At 36.9% G+C, this 19,296-nt stretch overlaps 1 protein-coding gene across 1 annotated transcript; it reads left to right on the forward strand.

Moving 5' to 3' along the window:
• The first annotated feature begins 256 nt into the window (after positions 1-256).
• TMEM156 (transmembrane protein 156) lies at positions 257-18,781 on the forward strand. The gene is made up of 6 exons (XM_057407593.1): positions 257-405; positions 4,805-5,083; positions 6,619-6,867; positions 9,022-9,129; positions 12,195-12,299; positions 17,505-18,781. Exons 1-6 carry the CDS (start codon positions 306-308, stop codon positions 17,612-17,614), a joined length of 951 nt encoding a protein of 316 aa, XP_057263576.1. The 5' UTR covers positions 257-305; the 3' UTR covers positions 17,615-18,781.
• The last annotated feature ends 515 nt before the right edge of the window (positions 18,782-19,296 follow it).

Consider the following 19,296-nt stretch of genomic DNA (forward strand, 5'->3'; position numbering starts at 1 on the left):
GGTGATGTTCCTGAAACAAAACTATCCCAAATGAATAAAATAGTTCCTATGTTTGTTTTTTCTTCTATTTTCATCCTGGTACATGAGTTTTATCTTCAGTGTAGTCATTTGAGTCATCCTCATCTATGTCACTGTAAGAACAAAACTTGGCCTTCTACAACTTAATGTCACCAGAAGTAAAAAGAAAGCTCATATTGGGAAAAGGAAATGAATAGACGCTATTTTGCATAAAGTGTGCACTAAGTTAAAAGCTAAACCAGGAAGGAAGTTACCACCACTATGCTAGATGGGAGTGCTTCAGTGACATGTGCTTGCTTTTGGGAAAATCAGAACTCTTCAGATTAGTCCTGGGAATAATTACCATGTTCATTTTATGTTTACCTGAATTTTTCAAAATCCATGAAGGTGAGTGAGCAGCTTCTAAAATAGCCTTTTCTTTATTTGAAACTCTGATTGCAATTGAAAATTTGGTAGATGCTTTCCTAAAAGCTACCGTCAGAATACTGTGCTCATATGCAAAGCATATAGATTGTTTTTTGTTAGATTTTTAACCAAGAGTGTTAATTATTTGTGGCAATTTGAATGGAGTTTGTAATTCATTTATCTACACTGCAAAATTCTTGGTAACTTGTTCCACACAACTGTGCTTTTACTATCTTCCTCATGAAGAGAGTAGTTTAAGCGTGTATGTTCTTTTATAGCAGGCACTCATGTCTTAAAAAAGAACTGTTTTTTAAGTTCCTACACTTAAATGCCTATAATACATTGTACAATTTCTGTCTGGTATGAGATGCTGTCTGTGAAAGAAGCATGCAGTGCTGACCTGACAAAAAGTAGAGTGGCATAAATGTAACTGAGTGAAGCAAATCATGTAACATAAATGCCAGTTACATCTTGGTGATCCTAAAGATCAACCCTGGATTTAGGATGAATGTGAAATACATGTGTATAAGTTTTACATTCAGTGCTTTCTTAAAAATCCATAAATAAATTAACATTAAAATAGTTCTGTCACACCTATTCTCAATTAAGTTTTTGAATACATAAATGTTATAATAAAAAGCATCCCTTTGCCAAATGGCATGTGTTCCCAGGCATCATGCAATTAATTATTTATGAAGCATAATTTTCTGGAAAAAAAAAAGTCCAGATTGGGTTATTTATATTTATATCTCTATTAATCACAAAGGATAAACATGACAGTAACTAGAATATTTTAATAGATTTTTATAGTTTATAAATGAACAAACTTGGTATGCTATCAGAAGTTTAAAATATAAAATTGATGAGTCAGTTTCAGATATTGAAATAATTAATGTTCTATCACCACACAGAAGTAATCAAAAGTATTTGCTAACACAGACCATGCAATTAAACAATGACATGATTATTACCAGAAGAAAATATTGACCCTACTGTCAAACACCAAAGAATTATTTCAATTTTCCATGATTGCTTTCCTAGATTGCTCTTATTGGAGATGCGTTATGCTGCAATAGCATGATCACTGCAATTATGATATCTGCCTATGATCTTAATCACAGAGTGTCTAAATTAAGATTGTGAAGTACATGAGCAGAATACAGCACAGAATTACGTCTGGAAAATTAGAATCATTGTCATATTTTGAATGTTCTAAAAGCTATATGAGTATATAGCAGATGGTATAACAACGTCTGAATTACGTGAGAAGGTAAATATATTGAACTATTCATTTTGAAAATTCCAAGGAACTTGGGTCTCTGGTTCATTGAAAACCTTCTGTTGGAAACTGGTTTTATGGCAGATTTTGTGGCAAAAAAATACGTACAGAAGTTGCTGTAGGTGTTTCAAATTGCTGTTTACCCCATGAGGCTTCACCACACAGAGCTGTTGCTGGACATCTTTGAGGTGTGAAACATAGTCACTGTATCTTCCTCTGTGAAGGGCTCCTCAATGAGTTTCAAAGACCTCCTAATTCCACAGGCTTTTACAGGATCGCGTGCGTACTATGTGCGTACTTCAGGTTTTTAATATAACCTGTGAAATTGCAGGCAAGTAAAGTATACAGATAGAAGTGAAACTTGGAGGTTTTATCCCAGGGGATGCTCCAGCATTTATTTTCATTCTGCAGAGGGAATACGAATGTGAATCTCTCATTAAAAAGAAATGTAGGGAGAAATCAATTTACAAAAATGCTAAACCTTTGAAATTTATCAAAAGAATACAGTTCAGCATTGCCAAAAGTGAAATGTTTCCTTTATGTTTGTAAAGCAACCCACTTGTTTGAACACAAGGTATTGAACCTTTAAACTAGATTGCTTTAGAGCAGGAGGTTGTAGTTTTGGATTGTGGCGCTCTCAATTCCAGTCCTGTCCTCTGTGTCCAGCTACTTGATGGAGTGTATCTCTTTAAATCTATCAGTTGTGTGTTCCCCAACTTGTACTGTAGGCCTTATATCTCTACAATATTATGTGATGACAATAATTTCCATAAAGAGGTGACAAAAATTACAATTTCATATACTGCTGAATTGACTCAAAATGGAATATCATAGATCAAATGGAGTCGAGTCAATCCAAAATGAAATATTTATGATTTTCATTTTAATGGGAAGAAAGTTTTTACAAGTTCGTATCTTCCCTGTGAATAATTTCTTTTCAATGGAATTGGATTTTTTTGTGGAAGAACACCCTGTAAAATGAGGCTTACTAAAAGAATTTCATAATCACAGAACTTCTTAATATTAGGCATGTGGGTTACAGATCTTTGAATACAAAGCTGTTTCCTAGAGATACTTTGCATGGTTTCATCTCACTGATCCTCTTAACTCTTCTGTCTGTCTGCATTCAGATTTCACAAGGCCCCTTCCACTTTTCTAGTGATGTTTACTTTTGTGAGGGTGCTCTCCAGTCCTGAAGTAAGGTGGAAGCCTCTCGTGGGTACAGCAATCTCTCTGCCATGTGATCCACTGGGCAAGTCTAGTCTTTCAGCCCACGTTACAGTCTTTATCAATAATATATATCACTTCTTAGGAAGTCCATAATCTTGTGAGTTGGAAGAACATAAATGCTGATGCTGGGTTGCAATTTGGTTGGATTTCTCATTAGAGATCTTTCAAGAGGATCAGGAGGTAAGCACCCTCCCTAACAGGACAGCAATCAAACTTATAATATGCATTTACCTATCTATAACACAGCTCACAGGCAGTTCTGGAGCCTGATTAGTTGTGATGTGAAGCCCAAAATGGACTTCATAGTGCTGAAGATAGACTGCTGTCACAGCACAGCGTGTGGATTCCCAAGTCAGCTTACAAATTCCTTGATGAAGGGATATGATAGTGAGTTACCATTAGCTGACCTTGAAAGCTGCAGCAGTACCTTTAAAATGATGCACACACGCCTTGCTGTGACAGCAGAGTAACCATTCAGTTCCTGCTCCTGAGTCATCTCCAGAGAGAAGCTCTACACAAAATGCCTTCTTCAGCTGGAAGAATTTGACCTCAGGAGTCTGCTCCACTTCAGGCTGCATTGGTCAGAGCATAAGCGTTTAGAGAAAATGTTGTGTCTTGCCTCAGGGAAAGATCAAGATTTTGTCTGACGGTTTTCCTTTTTGTATTAAAATGAATTCTCTCTCTTTTTTTTTTTTTTTTTTGCCTGCATAGGATGTGCATTTTGTAGTTCTATTTATCATGTTTTATATGGAGTTTATGACTCTCTAATGTAGTGTTAGTGAAGATAATTGATTTTGCATTGGATTTTGGATTTCATTTCTGTATCCTGTCTGAAATCCTTCACTGAATGGTTTCTGAGGTCAGCCTGGTGGTCTGTTGAAGCTGTCAGATTGCAGCTCAGCACTGCAGCGAATAAAGGCTGTGTTTTTCTCTATATACATAAGGATTTAGGAACATACTCATCCAATTACTCATAATGGGAGTTAGATGGAAAATTTTCTCTTCATAGAGATGCAAGCATACTACTAGAAGTGGAAGCTCAACTACAAAACTGTAGGTTAGTGCTGCACCAACTCCAGGATGTGGTTATTTCTGTTCATAAACACATCATCCATGTTGGGGTCCCAGAAGTTTTTGTTCTTAGAGTGTTTTTCATACTGAAAAAAACAGTTGAACATTAACTCAAGTAAAAATGCAAGACTTGTACAATAAGCCCTCCTTTAATGTGGAAGAGAGCTAAAATAACACTCATTAATAATTAATTCTATGTGGGTTTTTTGCTACTTACCAAAACTGCATTAATGTACTCTTAGCTACCGTAATTTGATACTGAAATTTGACTATGACTACAAAACCAATGGTCCTTATTAAGATTTGTGTTTGTTGATTGAATATAAGAGAACGTGAAGGATGTGGTTGGAGGATTCAGAAGATTTCTGTGTATTTTCACTGTGTGTTTTCAATATCACTGGAAAAAAAGTTTTTGTTCTGATAGCTATTTTACAACATAATCACACTGGTGCCATGCAGCTGCACAGTTCCAGGGCTAAGACCCCCTCCAAACATGAGTGCTTTCATCTTCTTTTCAAGTACAATCAAAGTGGGGCAGCTTTGAAACAAGAATGCAACCACCAATTCAAGTTAGTATTACAAGAGATTTTATACAATTCAGCAATAAAATCCAGTATCTAGGTTTTGGAACACTGTGCTTGCTTTCTTTCACTTGATGCTTTCAACATGCTGCCATTGCCCTCAAAACAGAAAGCTCATTACATCATAAAATGGTTAAAAGTTCTGTTACATGATGCTACGTATTTGTTCATGTGTCCTATATGACTGTCTTTCTAATACAGTGCACTTTTTTTTTCACAGTTAACACTGTAATTGTGTCATGCATAGACACCTGCTCATCAAATAACACCACTTTTCCACTTTGCACATTTAACAATTCTTGCAAAGCATCAATGCAACAAAGAAGAGAAAACAAGACTATTTTACTGAAGGCCATTGTAAATCATTCAAATTTCCAAAACATTCCATGTATTTGCCAGTCTTCCAGGATGGAACAGTCCCATACTAAACACAGAGAGTGTGAATCCAAGGGAGACGTGAATGTTGATCATCAAGGATCAGGGTTAGGAGCTGAAAAAAGTAAGTAAGGGAAGAGAAATACTTAATTTTGCAGTAGCTAATTACAACATAAAAGATATGGTTTTATTTGGTAGTTAAAAAAAAATTAATATGCTCCTGGTTCTTTATGGTCTTTGCACATCAATGAACAATGGAGGTTTTTAGCTTGACTTTTCATGGCTAGAAGATGCATGGTTTATGTCAAATTCTCAGTGGCATTCTTTCCTTGCTGTCAGTGAAACATGCCAATAGCAAAACGCTGCTTTATTTTCTTGGAGGATCTTGTATAAAATCACAGCCACCTGGAATATTTCTGTTGTAAATTTGACCTCTGCCATCTGGCTTTTATGAATGCTCTGATAGTCCCATCTTTATTCTCTTGAACTTGCTAAATTTTCTAAAATGTTTAATTTCTTTTTAAGGAATTGTAGTTTCTGATCAGTTTTCACACTGAATTTGATTTTAAATGTCACTGTGGAACTCTACATGTAGATTTTATTATACATGATGATATTATAACAGAATCATAAAATCATAGAATGGTTTGGGTTGGAAGGGACCTTAGAGATCATTTAGTTCCAACCCCCTGCCATGGGCAGGGACACCTCACACTAGACCTTATAAGAAGATAGGTTGTTAGCAAGTATCTGAAGAACTAATTCAAAGATAGTAACCCTTCTTATGGCAGCTATACAAGAAATAACCATTCTTGTGCTTGCAGTTTACGATAGGCCACAACTGTGTAGTATCAGAAACGGCCTTGCATGTTTCAAAGAAGGCAGCACTGAATAAGGGCCGGCACAGCAATATAGGGAAGAGTTCAGCAGCAACCACATTCTTTTCAGTAGCAGCATATTCCTTCTGTGCTGTATACAGATACTTGCAAAGTATCTGGAAACTTTTGGGGAAGAGAATGCCTCTGAATTTTGCTTTCCTAACATTGTTGGCCACAGGCCAAGTCCTGAATATAAGAAATGCAGTTCATTTTCTTATTACAAAATAGCTGTCTTAGCAAGTATGGAAAATTACAAGACAAAATGTGTGGACAAACTGTTCTCAGTCATACCTACACAACTTTACGACTCCTGACAATGTCTCACCTGCCTATGCTTCTTGTTAACATTCTGCAAGTCTCACAGCTTGTGTGAAATAAAACAAGAACCTTCTGCAACTGGTAGCAGATAGACTAGATGTACACTTCAAATATCTATCATCATATGGCTTTTATTTGGTTGGGTTTTTTTTTCATAGCCTGAGTTTTGTCTGTTACCTGTGACAACCACACAAAAATGAAAAGCTCAGAAGCTGATAGTAAAGCAAAAAAGGGGCTATAATTTGTAAGGGAAACATACTTTGTATAGCTAATCAATACTTTTCAGATCTGTTCAGAATAACTTTACGTGGTATTCTTTTTCCTATTTTATCAAAGTCAGTAATGTAAAAGCCTACTGTATGTTTTGCAGATGAGATGGAAAACTCAGTTTATTGTTCTTTCTGAGAGTTGTCTCTTTGTCTACCACATGCTGCATAACAGTTTTAATTTTTATTTCCAAAAGCAAAAGGCTCGCTTGAAGTGAAATCAGAAGATGTTATTTATTTGTATAAATATTTTAATTTCACTATGGTTTCTGAGAAAGAAGCAGAGCATAATAGTTACTACCTGCTGGAAATCCACATTAACAATTCTACAGTCGGAGGAGGAAATGCAGCCGAAGAATACCTAAATCATTCCTGTCTGGTGGCAATGATGGAAGACCAAAATGACTGTATAAATATTTCAATGCAACTGAAGACTTATGTGGAATGTAAGTTACAAAGGAGAGTCACAATAGAAATCAAACCAGAAACAATACCACTCTTGAAAAAAATCAGTAAGTTCTCTGGTTTCAGCAACTGTTTGAAAGTATTTAGGTATCTCACAAGAAGATAATACAATTTTGATCATCCCCTAGTAAAAGATCATCTTTCATAGCTAACTGAAGGTTTCCATAGTGATTTAAAGAAGGTTTAGCTGTGGTTTTTTGTTGTGGTATTTTTTTTTTCCCCCTAGAAGCAGCGCAAAGGAAGTGTCTGTACAGTTTTTTGCTTAGCAGTGACAGAGTCACAAATTGCATGTATCACAAAACCTGGAATTACATTTTTTCCTCACCTCTCCCTGACAGAGTCACAAATTGCATGTATCACAAAACCTGGAATTACATTTTTTCCTCACCTCTCCCTGATAATGGCATAACCCTGTTGTCCTGGAGGTAAATGGAAAAATTCCTGTTAACTTGCATGGCAGAAGAACCAGGAGATGGTTTTAACTTTTCTTACCATTGTCCTCCCATAGTATACTTTATAAGGCCTTACTACAGCACACTTAAAAGAGAAACCTTCAGCTGAACTAGACTTAGTTTTCCCAGAGGACAGCCTGTCAGGTTTTTTAATTTGTCTTTGTGCTGCAGGAGTTTTTTGGCAGATTCCCTGACTGTGGCTTCCAGCCTGTCTATATGCAACACTTGCCACCTGGGAATTGATGAATTACTACATTCATTTTGGTTTGTATGGCAAATGCATTTTATAGTGTACTTTTGCTGCAAAAAAAAAAAAACTTGTTTTGGAGTTGACTAAACCTGTGTTAAATAAAACCAGGTAAGATCTTAGAAAAGTGAGGGCAGCTTAGTTGCTTTTTAAAAAGAAATATAGGTGTAGCTAGGAGAGGAATATAGTTTGTACCTTGCCCGCCTAACTTGTGTTAAAACTGTAAGCTAACCACCCTTTGCTAATGGTGTTTTTCTGGGAAGTGGTTATCTCAAATTAACAATAAAAATTAACAACACATCTCTTTTCTATTTACTTTAAAACAAAGCTAAAGAGGTGCTCATGGCTTTTGCTAAGCAAGGCTGATGTTCAAGTCATTACAAGTCACTGCAAGACAGGGTAGAGTACTCTGTTTGAAAGGAGCCTGGAGGACAATATAAAAGATATTTTTAGTTCTGAATTAGGAGGGATGAGCTTTGTTTGCCTCCAAGTGCCATGGGGTTATTGGCAGTTACCTCATGACTTCTCAGTGGAGAAGATGCACAGGGGAAGTTGATGTAGGTCTAATTATGCTAATCTAAGGCAAGGAAAGGAAAACAGTGGTTTGGCTATGGTCTGTAATTTGATTGTATATGAGTCATAGCAATATAGTTGGTTTTTTTCTAATAGTTATCTGACAGTGCAAAGGTATGCATTAACAAGCAGCTGCTGAAGAAGTTTGAAAGGCCTTTTGAATCACCAGGGAGGAAAATTCCCCACATCCTTTCTCTGTGGTATATAGTCCTGGTTTGCACTAGTTACTGAGCTAATTAACCATGGAATGTGTGTGCATTCTGCAGCAGCTGTTGTCCAAAAGAGCAGCCTACCTCCTACATCCAGTCCCATGCTGATTTTCCCTTAAGGCAGACTTAGTTAAAAAACTTCCCAGAGGGGTCCTGTTAGTGGCATTTCCTCACTTCCCGATGAGAAAATTTCTATATGGAAAATCTTACCTTCTCTCATATATGAAGAGGGACAAGGAGGTTGCAAATGCCAGTGAAGGCCAGTGTTGGACAGTGGACCAGTTCCTTCTTTGCTCCATCCAAACAAAAAGGGGATATGTATTACCCTTGATCTACCTTAAGTATAAATGTTGATCTTTGAAGCATTGTTTTTTCCTGGCTGAGTTACATATAGTAGTTTATACAAATAGGAAAGGTTTTCATTCACTTAGTTACCTATAATTAGTTTAGACATGGGGAGATAGATAGATGTGAAAATTAAGCTAAATTCCAGATGGGAAACTTGGTGTCAAACAACAAAGAAGGCATTAAAAAAAAAAAAAAAAAAAAAAGAAAAAGAAAAGCATAATTTTATAATCTAGCAAGGGTGAATGTTCTGCTTTTTTTGCCTGTGATTTACTGCTTCATTTTGTCTCTTTTACATTTTATGGACAGATCCAGTGTGTATGACGAAGATCATTTGGCTCACCATGATTGTAGTAGTTCTTGTGTTTACTGTTTTAATTGTCATCTACAAAATAGTCCAAGAAAATGAACAAAATTGTAAGTAACAAAAAGTTAATCTGCATGAATTTAAATTTCTATGCAATGAAAATGTGTTAATTTACAATAACAAAAGTGTTGATTACTAATGAGCCTCAGACACCAATATTTGTATTGCAATATAGTAAAAGTTTCTTATAGGGGGACTGAAATACTCTGATGATTGATACTATCACCTCTCATGTCTGAACTGTGGATGCAAGCTCAAGCTTATTGATGGTTAATAAAATATAGGGGTTTTGACAGACACTTGGTGGCCTCTGATCCTTAGCGATATGAACTTCTGGTTTCAGCCTGATTACAGTAGGTAAAACAATTACAGTTGAACCTTGTTGAAGGTCTTAAGCAGAAATGCCAATGGCAAATATAAGCAGATGGAAATACCCTTTCCTTCCTGAAGATGATTCATCTAGGTCACGGCCAAGAAAAATTGGGTATGAGGTGATATGCACTCAATTGTCTGTCCTAAAAACTGGTTGTCTGAATGCAGCAGTGATGTAATCCCATGCAAGTGAACCAAACTGTGCTGCCTTCTCCCCAGAGCTGAATTAAGCCCAGATACCATTTCTTATTGTTGCTGTTATTTCAGCGAAGAAGTTATTGTGCTGCGATTTCTGAATCAGCAGTATTGACTATTTCAAGTGACTAAAACTTTCCTACAAAAGAACTTGTTGCTAGTTCAGAGTCTGAAGCAAGTGTTTCATTCTGCAATGTTTTCAACAGCCATGACAGGCTCTTTCTATGCAATTCAGTTTGGTTACAGGCTGAAACCAGATTTACAGTATTTCTGCTAGCAATATACGTTGAAGAAAGCAAGAATAAAAGTGTTGCAGTACTCTGAACATGAGACTTCAGAGCAATCCAAGGAAAAGTCTTCTGCACAAAGCGCAGAAAATGGAAGGCTTGTGAGCTGCTGATCTTTGGTTTTCATCCCAAGTCAGATAGGTGACACAGGGAGCACACTTCCTTTCATCAGTGTGAAAAGAGTGTTACTTAACCTGGTACCTGAGATAACAGCTCCTTGATGCTCTTCATAGCACTTTCCTGAGACTTTCTGGGCTCTGTCAGCCCTGAGTGCACAGAATGCCTCTAGGCAATCAGCATTTAGTTGCTATTACCAGGCAGATGTCCATTCCCCTTGTAGTCCAGAGCTGCTGAATGGAGACCTTGGTTGCAGTGGTAATAACAAAATGATAAGCCATATCCAGTACCCTGATCATCTTCCCTGTAATGACAGGCAGTTTTGTAATGAAAGAGCAATAGGAGCCTAGATTTAATCATAACAGAAGGAAGAAGGGTGCCCCCCCACAAAATGTTTCTATGATTATTTTAGCATAATGTAAATATTTCATGCATATATTTTAAAGGAATAAACAAAGCAAAACTATTGCTTAAAATGGCAGATCTGTGAGCCTTCCTCCTGCTCACCCCCCCAAATTGCTAAAGAAATGCCTTATCAGACTATCTTGGTTAAAATACATCATCTTTTACTTATTGCTAGAACCAAATTCTGAGACCTCTTTTATATACGTAAATTCCCATAGAGCATACATTAGGTCTCTATAAGTAGGCTATTATATGCTCCAATTTAAAGAACTTTTATTTGTAATTTGAAAGCTACCTATAAATGTAATGAATATGATTTTCTGTTCTTTGAGTCATAACAGCCTATTTTAAATGCAGAGCTATTAGTAGTGATGATTAATGATTTACTGCCTTTATTCTTAAACATCAGTTTTCTATTAAATGCACATTTTTCAGAATCGTCATGGACACAAGCAGGGAGGAAAGATGCCCTTTTGAGGCTTCTAATCACTGACTTGCTTCTAGAATACATTTTCTGCTGATAGAAGAATAGTGTGGTTTTATTGGTTAAATTTATCATATATAACATTATAAACAACGTCACATTGTTATCGATAAAAAACCAAGCAGATTTAAGGGTTGTATTCCTTTTACGTATATGTTTTGATGTCACATTTAATTGCAAGGCTACACACTGCTTTTTCCAGTGGTGTCCAAAGAACACAGCAGAATATTACTATGTGACTAAAACAGCTGCTAAGTTTTTTCCAGTTGTAATATGATTGGTATTTTTCCTCTTTTCCAAGCACCACTGAAAGCTGTTCAGAAATATGCAAGGTCTTGAGACCTTGCAAGACATTCTGTGAGGCAGGCTCTGAGACCCTCTGAAACATTGTTTCCATGAGGGGATAAAATAAAATATCCAAATAAACTTGTTGGAGGTTACAACTAATCCATGACAAAAGAGCTAAATTAGAAGCAGGTTTTTTGCTTTTTCTCTTCCACTTGTCTTACAACCATTCCCAGAGCTTCCTTGGACATTAATTGTTACAGCGCATGCTTTGGGCTTCAGTGCTTTAGATCTCCAGTGGCTATTCACAAAAAAATCATGACCTAAATAATGTTAATTTAATGAATTTCTTAAAGCTGAAGTGTTCCAGTGTTCCCAAAAGAAAAAGATAAACATCAGTTCTGTACAATTGGAGTGAGCATGTCATCAGAAGCCTGCTGAGCCCTGAACTGCTGCCACGGTAGAACAGGATTAGCCATAACTTGGTGCTGAGGAGCAATCAGAGCTGCTCAGCTCAGCTCTATCTCTCTGAGTGCTATAGAGCTTGCTCTCAAACCATGCTTCCTAAGATAAACACCCTACACTTAAAAGGAATCAGTCAGCTTCCTAGGATGCCAGTGCCCTCCATCCTTGCTATTCCACTATCAACAGTGTGAGTTTGAACCTGTGCCGGTACATGTACATTTTTATAAACCTCCAAAATTTATCCAAGGTGCACAGTACAATTTGAGAGAGAATAATTTGAAAGGGGCAAACCTGAATGGAATTTCCAGAAAATTTCATTCACAATAATATAAACCATCTGGCCCTTGCTTTTCCTCATCACCTTATTTCAAAACCTTCCTGCTTCTTCATGGAAGGTGTCCAGCTGTTTAAGAATAAAGGCTTTACCAGCTTTCCTTCCAATCCAGCTTTCCTTCCAATCAGAGCTGAATGTAATTCTATAGCTAACACATTTTGTTTAAAACAGATTGTAAACACAGAGTAACAGCATCAGTTTCTACTATTCTAAGAAGAAATGGTTCCAGACATGCAAGAAGAACCATATCTGCTACTAGAATTCATCCTTTTCCTGGTAAGTGATATAAAAGTTAAATAAAACCCTAACAAATCTTGAGGCATAAGAAGGTCAAGAAAGACCTTTTAAGTCTTTCCTGCAAAGGAATGCTTCAGGTTTGTTTCAGAGTAACCTTGTTCCTACACAAAAGATAAAGAAAAAAATTCCAACAATAAAACTGTAAGAAGACTTACGTATATCACCTGGGAATGCTTCTCCCAGTCTCGAATGTGTTGCATTAATGACTTTTGGGGTTTTACTGCCTTTTAATTTTAGGTCCTGTTGTGTGCCAAATTTGAAGTTTGGCAGCTGAGTGCTTTGCGTTTGTATGAAAAATATAGCCACATACATGTATGTGTGTGCTGTGGATTTATGACTTGATAAAATATGCTAACCGAAGGATGGAATGGATGGCTGTGGGAGGACTCAGAGAATGGCTCTGCTGGCACTATGTAGCCTATTTCTAGGTAAAAAGTCCCCCAGACTACAATTTTCTAGTTTCAGATAGGAATTAAAATATGGTCTTCTAAGAGTGTAGTATGTTTAGCCCAGGTAAATTAAATGGCATGGCTAAACTCCAAGTTTTGGTTCCAGAAATTATGATTTGGTGGCAAACCTCTTTGTGAGAGGAAATTAACAGCTGTAGCTCTGAGTGTTACTGATATTGCTCAGAGAATCATATGCTTTAATAAACTCCATGGATTTGGGTTTCATAAAGACAGCTCTATCTTTAAAAAGATTAACATGAACCTATAGAATTATAGCTTTGAATAGCAAACCAACCCTGCTTCAAACAAAAACAAACACAAAGCCAGCAAATGAAAACATGTTTTGAATTTGGTTAGGCTTGGGTACTTTGCTGTTTGTCTTGTTAGTTCTTGAGGAGAAAGAAGAGACTCAGTAATTTCTCTCTACAACTCAGTAACTTGTGGCGTTTCAATTTCACCTAGAAAAGAGTGAATAGCTCTTTGTCTGTATGAATTCTCTTGTGAGTACAGTTTATGCCTCTCACTCTTACAGCATTGGCTACCTCTAAGATATATTTATGAGGTCATTATTTTTATCCTGCAGGAAAAGAATTCTCTTTCTGACATCTTTTGTTTTAGGTAGCTTCACTGGTACCATATCTGTTTTATCAGCATGTTCACGATGGCATTTTTAATGTTGTATATCCAAAGGCATTTTTCATTATGAAGTTTTATGAAAATTCAAATCCAGTTTTACTAGATCTTACTGAAAAGAATATGAATCCCTTACTAGTCTGTCATTTTTACTTCTATGTGCCTCTCACTTAAATTTATCCACTTTACCCAGATAGATGCTTAGTTGTATGAACTGCTATAATGGGGTTTATTTTAGTATTAAATTACTTGATTTCACACACCTTAATTCCAGTCAATCCAGCCAATTTCCCAGGTTATACCAGTAGAATTTAAAGTGGAATCAAGACCATATGAAAGAGTTTATTCTGTTCACAGTTGCTAAATTCAAGATTTACTATTGTTATAATGGATTATAAATAGTCATAGATGACTTCTTTGACAGCCCTTGATAATATTTTCACTATGACTATTGCATAGCTTGGAATCTTGAAATAAAACATTGATACCCACTGAAGACAGTACTGTGGAAACACCATGATGAGACTAAATAACTATGTGTCTGAGAGGATGTGACAATGTATCATATAGAGGAAAAGATGTATAGCTACTACTAAAAGGTTATTCAAAGTTCAAGATGGCTAAGGGAAATAAAAGAAGGAAGCCTATACTTTGAGAATGAGAATGATTTCCTAGGTAGGCTCAGGAAATTAATGTCTTAATATCACTGTGGTCCTACAAAAAGGTAATTTACAGTATAGATGCAAGTATTGTGAAACTGTTAGTGGCTCTGTGGCCATGAATCATAACCATTAAGCCTGATGGCCAGTGAAGGAGGAAAACTATAGTATATTCTCAAAGGTAGGATTAAAGTTTCAGCCTTCTGAATTAATGGTACTACAAAAGATTATGCACATATAGTGAGGATAGGTGTCATGGTTTAAACCCAGGACGTTATGCTGAACCCAGGACACTATGGGAGCTTTGAAGCATTGGGGTCATGAATTTGACTAAACATTGTCTGTGCTGTTAAGCCAAAAAAGTATGCACTGCAATGTGGGCTGTACAGAGCATCTTCTCTAGACTTCGAATCTGGTTCTGTCATTGCATTTGTGTAAATCAGTCACTTGAATGGTATGAACTGACAAAACACAGTTTCTCTTAAATGCAGCCACAAGAGAAAGGAAAGAGTAGAGGGTGCTTTTTCTTCAGCTCAAGAAGTAAGTATTCTTTAAGTGACTGATCTGTATTTCCAAACACAGAGCATTTTCATACCTAATAGAAATTGACAGTAGTAGCACATGGAAAATAATCCATGAAGAAAAGTCAATTTTTTTTCTTCGTGTTCATGACACAGACTCTTAGAGAGATTCCCACACAGGATACTTTTCTGGCAAGAACTTCTTTGAGGAGTTTTCTAAAATTGAAGAGGCAGTAGAAGAGGTTTTGGAACAACTTAATTAATTAATATTTGCAATTACAAGGACTAGATAGTATTCCCCACAATGTTTTTAAAAAACTCAGAAGCTGCTAAACTGTCATGCACAGCTTACTGCTTAAATCAGCCTCAGTTCCAGAGAAAGGGAAGGCAGCTATACTTACCCTATTGTTATATGTTTTCCTTAGCCCACTTTTCTTGAACCACTGTAGTACCTTTTCCACTACTAGCAAGTGATAATAGCTATTCTCTTATAGCTGTAACCTGAAAAAATGGCACAGAATTACTTATTGGCAGCAGGCCAGTGTGTATGAACTGTGAAAAAATACCCAAGAGAATTTGCACAGGAAACATTGCATAAATCAGGGTGTTTTAATACCTAGACTGAATCTGCCTAGCAGGACCTTTTCATACTGGAAGTTTCATTCATATAATTCTATGGGTTATACGTAAGTGTGAATTTATATTACTAGAAGTCTGTCACTATAAAGTCCCATTTAGACCTTCTCTTTCTAGCATAAGAATGACATTCCTTGCTTATGTTTATCCTATTTTGAAAGCAGCATAAGGTATATTAGAAAAAAGGCCTGTTCCCATTCCTATGTTAGAATGGGACTGTGCAGACAGGAAATCATACTGTTATTTATTTATTCATACTGTTATTTACAGTCTGTGTGGGCAATCTTATTTCAAACACAATGCCTTATTCTATGTTGCTCAAATGGAAAAATATTCTCATTTTTAGACTTAAGGACTCACAGTTTGGTTCATTACATTTTAGGATACAAATACAGGATTCCTTGAATCATTTAGCTGGCTCACAGTAATGCAAAGTTAATTCTGATGGATGGTAATTTTATAACTTATCCTGAAAGAAGGACATTGCAGGATCATGGTGACAACCAGGACTCAGAGAATAAAACCTCAGGGATTCTGGCCTGCGATTGTTTTCTGGACTGTTCAGAATTTGTGACATTCATAGAATTTGATATAAGTGGGCTTGATAGCTGTAATTTGCACATAAGAAATAATAAGACAAATTTCCTCCCAGTCATTTGAATTCCTGTACTGTTTTCTGTGCTATCCTATTAAAGAAATAGGCAAAATTCTGCCAGCTCTCAGATGTGTTTCTACAGCTTCAGGTTAGTCGACAACTTAAAAACAGAAGCAAACACTGGCTCAGTAGTGGCATCACTGGCTCAGGGCTGGCATCCCAGTGAGTTCAGATTCACTGCTCCTTGCTTTTACAGCAGCAAATAGATGCAAAGCCAGGAAAGGAGAAATTTGTTTAATCTTGGCCAAGTGAAGCATCACATGCTTGATTTTGATCCTTCTCAGTTCCTGACATAGATGAGTAATTGTCTCTTCCTCTGCAACTTCTATGAATAATGCTGGGAAAAACAAAGCTTGTCATAATATTCAGTATTTAACACAGATTTATGTGTTTCTGAGATGCAATATTTCCAGAGAAAAATGTGAAGCTAATAAGGCTTTGGGGCTTTTTTTATTTTTCAGATGGGAGCATAAAATCTATAGGATGCAGGTAATTTTAGGGAGCTTTTTATAGTCCCTGCAAGCTTTCCATAGAGCACTGACGCACAAGGGGCCTTTTCTCTGCTCAGTTTGCATGAATGCAGAACAGTGCTACACACAGGCTCTGAAGGGACTACATTTCCATTCTCTCCAGGTTCATCCTGAGGGTAAAACAAGACCCACTGCTATTTTTAAAACTACCCCAGTTTTATTTTAACTTCGTTTTTCATATTCTGTTGGTTTAATTACCAAGATCCAAACTCTACTTTTTAATTGCATTTATAAAGGGAGAAGCCCAAATGATAAAGTCAATGGAGAAGGGAGGTAGCTAAATCTAAGTGGCACAGATCCTCCTCTTGTTATAAACTCAGTAGAAACCCATTTGTAGGTTTATAGAAGTTATGGATGGTCAGGGACAGGATGGACAGGGTGGAGTTAAAGTATTATTTGTGTTCTGCAGTAGTTCTTTGAAAAATGCATTGGATCAACAGCTCTGAGTTCATTTGCCCAACAATGCTATTATTTCTTCCTCTCTATATCTGCATCCCAGTAAGTTATCATTTCAGGATCTGTGTTGCCAGCATGCTAAAGGCATCACTCCCTGCTTCTAAGATGCATGCTGTCATCTTTGTTAGCAACTGGATGACACCCAGTAGCTCTCCCTGCGTGTATGACAAGTTAGGGTTAGTGTCGCAAAGTTAAATCGTGTTTCTGAGCAGCAATCTGTGCTGCCTTTATGTGAAAATGTATCTGAAAGTTCACACTCTAGATTCTAGTTGTTTCTGCTTAACTGGCCACCTGTAGGGTTTTGTATTTTGGGATATTCTTATATAACCTCAAATTTGCATGCTTTTGTATTTTCACTAGCAGTAAAATTTCCAAGAGCAAATTACTTCAAGCTGCTTCCCAGGGAGACTTAGGATCAGCATGGTATAGTCCCACCATAAATACAAAACATGGTTAGAGCTTTTGGGAGTTCCCAAAAGTCATGTATCTGCATCTCTAGGCACTGAAATCCCACTGAAAACCTGGCTCTGCCTCTTGTGCAGACAGGTCTCAGTTATTTTCAGACTTGTAGATTCAGTGTTTAACACTCTGCAGATGTATTTGCTGTTTAATAATATATCTAATAATTATTTCAACTTTCAATAGTGAAACCCAGCAAACAGCAAATTCCACTGACTGCACAGACCACAAAGATACTGCCCATAATTCCTGAAAGAGAGCACTGTCATGTGGCTGCGACTGTAGAAGGTGAGTAAATACCTTACAACTCCAATTACTCTGTTTTTCCTTGTATTTTTAGAATTAGTATTATGCAATATCTGCTTGTAATAACTTACTACTTCTTCTAGCCAAGTATGCTAGATGACAAACTGGAAAATGTGTTTTGTGAGAGCTAGGAGGCAGGGAAACAAAATCAATTTTCTTTCTGGTACCAAGAGTCATCGATAATCTAATGTGTCAGCCTTTTAAACCTGCGTCCCTGAAGGCCCCAGTGCAAACTCTGACATTATTTTCCTGGTTTAGAATATTATTTCCTGGACTTCAGCATTATGTTGACATTTGTTTCCGACAAGTGCAGAGGAAAGAAGCTATTTGCAAATGATCTCTGAAGGAAAACAAGTTTTAAATGAATAGTTTGCTAATCAAATTCCCCAGACAAAAGACATCTATCACTCTGTTGGTTTTATACCAGTCAGAAAGATTGACAAGAAGTTGGTTTCAGGTTGGAACTAAAACTAGTTTCCCAGCTCTAAGTTTCTCCAGCCCTTTTACTCCAGTAATTGTTTCAGGAAGTCCAGATGTAATGAAACAAATCTGAAAAGTAATGTGCAGTAAGTGATAGCGCTTCCTGGCAATGTTTGTAATGCCTAGAAACAAACAGATGCTACTTGAATAAATACTCGAGACTAATATATCAGTTGCATAGACAAGCTTAGGACTCTTTGCACAGACTGTATTACTGTTAATGGGGAATTTTTAGGTTAAAAGCTTAAGAAGCTCCTTCTTTATATCTGTTTAAATCAGATGGAGTTTTATTGGAAATTCAATATCAAACTCAGTGTCCACTGTCTCTCAGGCAAACCTTTATCTTCCCACATCCCTGTCTGCCATGTATCTGCCCACCACCTTCATTGTTTCCTTTGAGAACATTTACCCAGGAGTGAAAACCCAGATATTTCTAAGGTTGTAGTGGGATGTGTTGCTAAGGGGGTTCTCATTAGTATCCACTGCTTTCATTTATACACTGTTATGGCTGATCACTAGCATGCTTTGTTCTTCCTGGATGCTGGATTCACCAAAAGTGATCTTTTAGAAGGAGGAAAAAAAAGTCATGGCCCATTCCCATGAAAATTTGACTTTTGGGTTCCTAGAGGTGGGACTATCCATTGGAATCAACCTGTCAGCACTCCTGTTGGTTTTGTTATCTTTGTATTAAAGGGTAGAAAGAAAAGATGGAACAGCTTTGCAGACTCTTTAGTTGCTCTGTGAGACAAAACATGAGATCCAGCACACTTTGGGCTGGCATTATCCATTTCCTTAATCTCTGGGTCAGTGACTGAAAGAAGATTAGGTATCTTGAGAACTCCCAAACACTTTGTTCCAGTGATGAGCTGTATAGAAGCAGGCTTGCTTTCCAGGTCATAAGAGTCTTCCTGCCAGAACAACTGCCAGCAATGAGGTGAAAACTGGATGTAATACATGGGATTAATGCCAAATACCTGAAATTGTACTATTATGTGACATTGTGAAAGATTGTCAAAAGATGTGGCTGGAGAGGCAGGAACTTAGATCTAGATCCTGCTTTTCACCATGTTAGATCTTGAATAACCTTTCTCAAAGGAATAATGCCTCAAAGCTACTGTGTGAAAATAATAAAAGCACTTTCTGCTTTATTTTTGCTTCATTTCCTGCAAACAAACACTTCCCCCTCCATCTG

Source organism: Pezoporus wallicus, unplaced genomic scaffold, assembly GCF_028554395.1.
Source record: "Pezoporus wallicus isolate ANWC-B61680 ecotype Strahan unplaced genomic scaffold, APGP_CSIRO_Pwel_v1 contig_2492, whole genome shotgun sequence".
Classification (NCBI taxonomy): domain Eukaryota; kingdom Metazoa; phylum Chordata; class Aves; order Psittaciformes; family Psittacidae; genus Pezoporus; species Pezoporus wallicus.